The sequence below is a fragment of the Montipora foliosa genome, chromosome 5 (genome assembly GCF_036669935.1).
Source record: "Montipora foliosa isolate CH-2021 chromosome 5, ASM3666993v2, whole genome shotgun sequence".
NCBI lineage: Eukaryota > Metazoa > Cnidaria > Anthozoa > Scleractinia > Acroporidae > Montipora > Montipora foliosa.
In genome coordinates, this window is record NC_090873.1 from 34,957,092 (window position 1) to 34,964,591 (window position 7,500).

Below are 7,500 nucleotides of genomic sequence, written 5' to 3' on the forward strand. Positions count from 1 at the left end.
AAAAAAGAAGCAGTGCTCTTGTAAACATGGTTCAAATGTAACAGCTGGAGCAAAATGAATTTTACAGAACCATAATAAACTACTTTCCATGACGTATATCATGTACATATATCTCCAACTAGAATGCACAGGTACAATGATCTTGACCATAGACCATGTATTCATAAATGGCGGCCAAGAATTATTCTTTTGTCTGCAGGTTAATCATCCTCACTAACCTCGTTTGCACGAACAAAATTCAAACGAATTTTTGTTCTAAAGTGAGGCTAATGAGGATGATTATCACAAAGCCAATTTAAAGAATAATTGTATGGCGACCATTAATTTTTATGAATACTGTCTATGACAGACGAAAACAGCATTTTAACTTTGTCCCATGATGCATATTGCTGTTTTTCAATGTTCCATGTTTCCCAAAACCTTAGAACACTGCTTTAACAAAAGGAACTACATGTACCCCTGGAAGCAAAATAAAATAATTATTAAATAAATACAAGTAAGAACAAAATCCTTGCAAGACCCTTGAGAAAGGCCAATTCAAAAACAATAAAGCAAAAAGTCAATGTACTTGATATGACAATACAAAAGCTGCTGTGAACATGAATGTTACTTTTGATAATTTGAACAGAATCAATCTAGCAGAACTACAATTATTTTCATGTAAAGAGCTTCCAGAAGATGGCGTTACAAAAAACGAAAGCCTTTTCTTTGGAACAGAACAGACAATGGCAGAGCTAAACAGCAGTTAAACACTGTTCAATGAATGGTATTTTTCCACAGCCCCCATTGTTGGATAACGTGACATTGCTTACAAAAAGATAACTGCCATTACTACAGAAACAAAGACCCACAAAATCTATCACAGATCACAATAGACCTTTTCACCGATACGGCGGCCATTTTGATTTCTATTGTTTTGAATAGCTATTATGGGATGCCCAGGGGGCAAATACATGTTAATTTGCCCCCTGAGCATCCCATAATGTCTTTCGAAACATAGAAATCAAAATGGCTGCCGTATCGGTAAAAAGGTCTATTTACTAAAGACAATCACTGCCACTAATATTTTCCTTTCCCTGTCGATCCCAGTGTTTTTGAACATTACTCCTTCTTAACTTGATTTTCCCTTCCATTGTCACTTGATGTAACATTGTTTGTTGGTTGAGGCAGCAACCCACCTGCTGAAGCATAAAAAACAAAACAAAACAAAACAAGAACAAAGTTTACAATGCGATTGCCATGTTACCTGTAAACTTTTCAACCTTTGTCCAGCTTAAGTGGCTTTATTAACAGTTTAATTCAGGTACTATACATGTAAGGTGCAATAATATTGTTGAGTGAATAATATTAATTGCAATGGACTCCAGAGCTTTTCAATACACGTAAGTACAGAAGGCTGACGAAAAGCGCTCGCTATTTCCCGAAGAGAAATCAGGCTACCTTTTTTTCTAAATAAATATTGAAGTAGGCAGTGTGGCCCAGTGGTTAGGGCGCTTGCCTCAAGATCTGGAGATCCTGGGTTCAAGACCTACTCTGACCACTTGTCAAATTTGATCCTAGTAGTAACTGGTTCAACTTCTCCGCTGCACTTGTAAATAGCCAACTGGTTTGCCTCCTGCCAGTTGGGTTTCTCAACAGTTGTTGTTTCGTTGATGTTGTTTCATTGGCTCTGAAAAGCTCTCAAGGGAAGAGGTCAATTAAGTATGCATGTATGTACGTATTAACCATTGACTCATGAGAGCGAGACTTAACACATTTTACTCTGTCTGATGCCACATGATTTTCTCGTCAACTAAGGGCATCCTAGGGTGCTTGAAGAGTGAATGGGTTAAAGACAGATGTTGCCCCGCACGCACAAATTAATCTGGCACATCTTTTCGGTTGTTCACAATTTATTTGCTAAAAATTTAGTGCAAACAAGCTGAATAACAAATAGCTTATTAGATGTTTTGGTGTGTAGTACAGCTGAGTATTAATTTCTACTGGTTGTTTGTATTTTGGGCTCATCAAAATACAGCACAACTGACCAGTAAAAATACTCAGCGATGCCACACACCAAAACATCTACATGTAACAAGATATAATAATGTATCTAGTGAAGCTATCATCCTCGCAGTTATGAATGCAATTTAGCAATTATTATGTAGAGAAGCCTGAAGAATTCAGGACTTTAACAGGGTTTGAACCCACGACCTTGTGATACCAGTGCGATGCTCTAACCAACAGAGCTATATGTATGAAGCCACTGACATTGGGAGCTGGTCATTTGCGGGTTCTAATGTTTCCCTGATGAATGAATCAACGAATTAAGTAATATATATGAAATGAATCATGTTGTCTTCATTATAACTGTGAGGATCAATGATCGCTTCACTTGATTTCATATCAGCAGTTCATACAATGTATCTAACTTCCCCTAAAAGAATGCTCCCAGACGCCCCAATGGATCACCATCTTTAGACAAGTTGATGAGCATAATAATTATTACCCAGGTGAGCTTTCATTCTCAAGTTTCAAACCTTGACCACCCACCTTGGTTGTCTTCAAATGATTTTAATGTACATGTAGTGGAGCGATCCAAGCCCAGTTGAAGTAATGGTTTTAATGCATTTGACGCTGCTTCCTCCCGTGCTGATTCAACTGTCACTCCTGATCCATAGCATGTAATGGGAGGAATGCAAGACACTGTCACAAGTGTCAGGTACTCTCGTTCCTGGAAAATCATTAATATAAATCATTGGTTGAAAGTTGACCGACTGTAAAAAAATACTTCACAATGACTGCCTGGTTGCTTTCATCTCCACCAATATTTTATTGAATGACTGACCCTGTGAATAGACATAATCAGCTTGCATGTATTAATACATGTATATGTAGCTGTGATTGATCACTCATGAGGAAGATGAGCCTATCTTGCCTACCTGGACTACCCATGTTTCCCATAAAATTTCAATTTCTCTAAACTTTGCATCAGCTTTATTCAATAATTTTTCCGCTGGCAAAGACAACAGAATATTGGCCTCTTCAATTCTTCAGTTTCTACAATCATCACAAAAAACAAGAACCAATAAACCATACTTAAAAAAATACGGATGCCCAGCCACACTGCAGTGAAACACAACTAAAAAGCACAATCCCATCACCAACAGAGAGCATTACATTGGGAAAGTCATCACCATCAAACCCCACTATGTTCTTCGTGGATCAAAGTTCATGATTGGATAAGTTTGTTCACAAAGCTTGCATGCCCAGTTCGAGCACAGAAATATGTTCAACATGGATGGAGGGTATTCCAAACGAGCTGTCTGAGTGAATTTTTGTGGCTGGAAATCGATTCTGAGCGTGGTGCCATGCCATTTCAAATGTTGCGTCTTTTTTTGTTTGTTTGTTTTTTTTTTTGCTCCTGAATTACATGTACGTGGATTGGTTTTGCAAGGCTTCACTCAGTAGACTTTCGACAACCACCCTATCCTGGCGGGCAAGAGATTTTTACATGCCACTAACCCAGGGACAAGTTCTGTCAAAAATATTTGTCAGATCTTCATGTACCTGAAACTCAACTAAGGGCAACTGTACCTTTCCAAGTGTATGCATTAGTGACAATTCAATTATCTGGAGAACATTCTCAATGAAAAAAGAATGTCAGGAGAACAGAAGTTCTGTCTTTGAGCCAATATCACAAATACCATAATACTCTTTGTTAGTCCCTCCAAAATTCTGCATAAGTATTGTTTTATTTTCAATTGGGACTTATAATGGTCCCAAGAGAAACTGGAAACAATGCACACAATAATTTTGGATGGACAAAGAAAGAGTACTATGGTATTTTTGATACTGGCTAATTACAATAGTGTGGCCAGGACCGAATTTACTTTACGCTGCAGTAAGAACTTAGTCAAGTGTACTCAAGGTTCTGGTTAATAAACTTAAGTAACTCCTTCTTTCTAGTCCACTCAACTTCATGTTATTTTTTTTAGTCAATTTTGAATATATTTGGAGCCCCTGACCTACCTTTGGGTAATCAGTAAACTGCACTCTAAGTCCCTCTAGCTCAGCAAGATGAAGAAGCTTCTGGACAGCTGTCAGAATGGGAGCAGCTGCCTTCACAACTGGTGCACCAGGCGCTCGGTTCAATCCACCTTGTACAACAGGCTCCTGAAAAATAAAAGCAAGGTTTCTACCTCAAACTCTTTGAAAAAATCTAATACCTTTGACTGACCATTACAACAAAACTGCTTCATGCCTACAGCTGTACATGTACCTAACAAGAGATGAAGGGCTCCTGATGGAAAACAGAGTTTTTAATGCCTACTTCATGCCAATCTTGAATTTCAACAACCTTAAACCTTGACAAACAATGCAGCACTTGATTTTACATGTACCTGTGGTACTTCCTTCACTTGTGCAATAGGTGCGACCACTGAGGTCATCATGTCTGGTCGCGTGTGCTTTGCAAGTTCAGGGACCATGGGAAGCAAACCTGGCTTGAGCTGTCGGCGAAGTATAGTGGCTGGTTGGCTGCCGGAGGAGGGGTCATTGAATGGTCCTTTCGGTTCACTTTCTGTTTTCTCAATTTTTACACCTTTGTCACCCTACATAGAGAAATCACAATTTCCTTGTAATCGTCATCAAAATCAACATTATTGTCATTATTGTCATTGTCCATGAGCGCACACTGGGTTGCCTGAGGTATGTGTTACTCAAAAACAGAAGGGACTGAGTTGGGTGATATTGAACTGCAGCGTTGCCAGCAATGTTTTCAAGTTGGGGGTCATTAAGACCATTTAAGGGGTCACCCAGAAGTCGTGCCAGCAGAGGCCCTTTGGCTCACACCTTCATACGATGAAACAGATCTTTTTCTGAGGTTAAAAGCCTGGCTACCAGCCTATTAATCATTTGTCCGAAAGGAAAAATTCCTGTCATCTTCAGAAAAAATAAGCACGCATTGCGAACGTGTGGTAGTGCAGTAACACAGCGCTTTATTCCATATAGCCAACAGAGCTGCATTTTGCCTGCCAGGAGATTCAAGTTCTCTCTGGGCAATATGTACCTCTAATAGTACACGATATTGTTTTGGTATTGTGTATCATTGTAGTGCCATGGTATAAGTCTTAGGTAAATAGCCCCACTGAGAAGACATGTGGTTACTAGCAAAGTACTAAACCCAGAAAGATTGAAGAAAATAAAAGGGAATCGAAAAACATTGGCTTCTAGGTTGACATGCTGATCATTTTCAAGTTCCCTCACAACTTCTTTACACCACAAGGGTAAGGGTGCACTCTGAGCGTCCGATAGCTTGGTAATACAAAAGATCACTGAAGTTAAGCTCGTCTTGCGGGGTTAATATCCGGAAGGGTGACCTAAAAAATATACCAATTTGTAACAGAAGCATAGGACCGAAAATTCTATTTTAACACTCAAAAATGCAAACTAATTAAGGTACAGATTAATTTTTGTTAGCTTCCTTTATGCAAAACAAATACTGATGCAAAAGTAAATAAATATTGATACACAGTTTTTAGGAAGAGCAGAAGGAAGTAAGTTTTCAGGACGGTCGATCGAGAATAAAATATTTTGCCATCAGCAATAAAATTTACGACATCAGCGAAAACATTTTGGGAGATTTTTGCTAAGTTGAATTTTGCTATTGTACTTTTGGCTGCACAAGTAAATTGCAAAATTGAAAGTGACATCGAATTCAGCGGGTGCCGTGATCAAGTTACCGCAATGTGTTTACTCGCGAAACAGTGAAGCATCTGTGTCAAATGATAGCAAGATACCAGGTTTTTGTTTTTGTTAGTTTTCTTTTCTTTCAAGTGTTATAAAGTTTGACAAGAAATGTGCAAATTCAACACAAAGATCACAATCGCCCAGCTGTTAAGGTTGACCAGTGTATCTGCAAAGTAACTCTCCAAGATGAGGATATTTATCACCAGGTAATTCCATCCTTTTGGAAATAGCAGCTACTTAATTATTTATCAGCATCACAATTTTTTGCTGATTTTGGGGCTCATTTTGTTGAAACTCAAGCACGCTTCCAACAGACCTGTTTATTTTCGTGAACCCTTCCTATTTCAATTTCCTGCATGCAACAAGACACACAATCCGAGTCGTAAGCATATGCAATTAAATAAAACTTCTGACAGATCACGTCAAACCCTTTTCGAAAGAACCTTAACCGTAAATAATGAAGCACAAAAGAGACCACAAGCTTTCATTCAAATACTTCTTCACTGTCACATTAGTAAAATATTAGAAACAAAGCTCACTTGATATCCAACGGCGAAAAATGAAATTGTTGTCGAAGACCATTCCTCTCAAACATAATACCCATTCCTCCCGAAACCCACCACGGGTATTCTCTTTGCTCTGGCTCTATTGTTAATAGTGGTGTTAAATTAGTTGCCAAGACTGAACGAATGAACAATTTTTGTACTCATAAATATCAATAATATAGTTGCTAGTGCCCTTGTAATTCAGCTGTAGCTGCAAGAGGGGTAAATAAACTGATCAATCAATCAATAAATCAATCAATCCATCAATCAATCAAACAGTTTTCTTTGAGTTTAGACCAACAGTTACCAATGACGTATTGTTAAGGCCACTCTTACCTGAGCACTAGCTGGCTGTACTTCTGCAGAGCGAAAGCCAATCAGCTTTAACATTGCTTCGGCAGCTCTCTTTTTAGCTTCTTTTTTGTTTGGGCCTGCTCCTGTGGCAGAGTGAGGCCCCACTATCACTTGAATTGTGAATTCTCGTTCCTGTGCATTTGCCCCCTCATGAAGGAGTTGATACATTGGGGGTTCTTCACCTCTGCGCTGGAATAACTGCCCAAGGATGCTGACAGGATTTAAGGTAGGATCTATATCTCCTTTTGTTTTCTTGTCATTTGCTATGCGAGGTCCACGACGAACAAACCATCCAACTTTCTTGAGGTTTTCATCTTGGGCAGGCAGCTCTGGTAGTTTCTTTAGCTCTTGAAGCATTTTCCTTGCTGCCTCTTGTTTGGCATCCTTTTTCTTACAACCCTCACCCTGAGTCACAAATTCACCCACAGTTGCGCTCACCACAAAGCGTTTCATGTGAGGAGGACCACTGCTACTCACATCTTCAAATCCAACTAGAAGTTTGCGCTTTGAAGCTATTTCATATAACTGGCTAATTTCTGATTTTAATTCCGGGGTGGTGCTTTTTGGTGAAGACTCTGGTTGCGAAACAATACTTTCATTACCATTCTGGACCACAGCTTCTACGTCAGCAGGCTTGATTAATTCTCCCTGTTCTCCAGCAGCAGCAAGTTCCTCTCTGATTACCCTAACAGCTTTTGATGCAGCATTTTTTCGAGCAGCTTGCTTGTCACGACCTTCGCCATAGAATTCTTGATCTCCCATTATAAGCTTAACACAGGCGATCCTTGGTATACGTGGAGGTGCAGAGCGTGGATGATAGTCATTATGTATGTATGAGCGGTAGTGATTGTCTTGTCCTGTGTAGGGGTGC

The 7,500-nt window shown here is 39.3% G+C and overlaps 1 protein-coding gene across 3 annotated transcripts in view; it reads right to left on the bottom strand.

Annotated features, from left to right (window-relative positions):
* The window catches only part of LOC138004053 (double-stranded RNA-binding protein Staufen homolog 2-like), a 10,144-nt gene that overhangs the window by 1,861 nt on the left and 783 nt on the right, over positions 1-7,500 (bottom strand). Inside the window, exons 2-7 of one of the 3 annotated variants that reach the window (XR_011123724.1) lie at positions 6,612-7,500; positions 4,383-4,592; positions 4,012-4,155; positions 2,533-2,713; positions 1,049-1,181; positions 1-877 (exon numbers count right to left, since the gene is read on the bottom strand). The exon at positions 1-877 is cut by the window's left edge and continues 1,861 nt beyond it; the exon at positions 6,612-7,500 is cut by the window's right edge and continues 492 nt beyond it. Coding sequence is in view for 2 of the 3 variants with exons in the window: in XM_068850450.1 (XP_068706551.1) it covers positions 1,102-1,181; positions 2,533-2,713; positions 4,012-4,155; positions 4,383-4,592; positions 6,612-7,500 (1,504 nt within the window). In the remaining variant the exon portion in view is untranslated. Of the gene's footprint in view, positions 1,182-2,532; positions 2,714-4,011; positions 4,156-4,382; positions 4,593-6,611 lie in introns of all 3 variants that reach the window. The other 2 variants (XM_068850451.1, XM_068850450.1) reach the window with 2 other exon arrangements.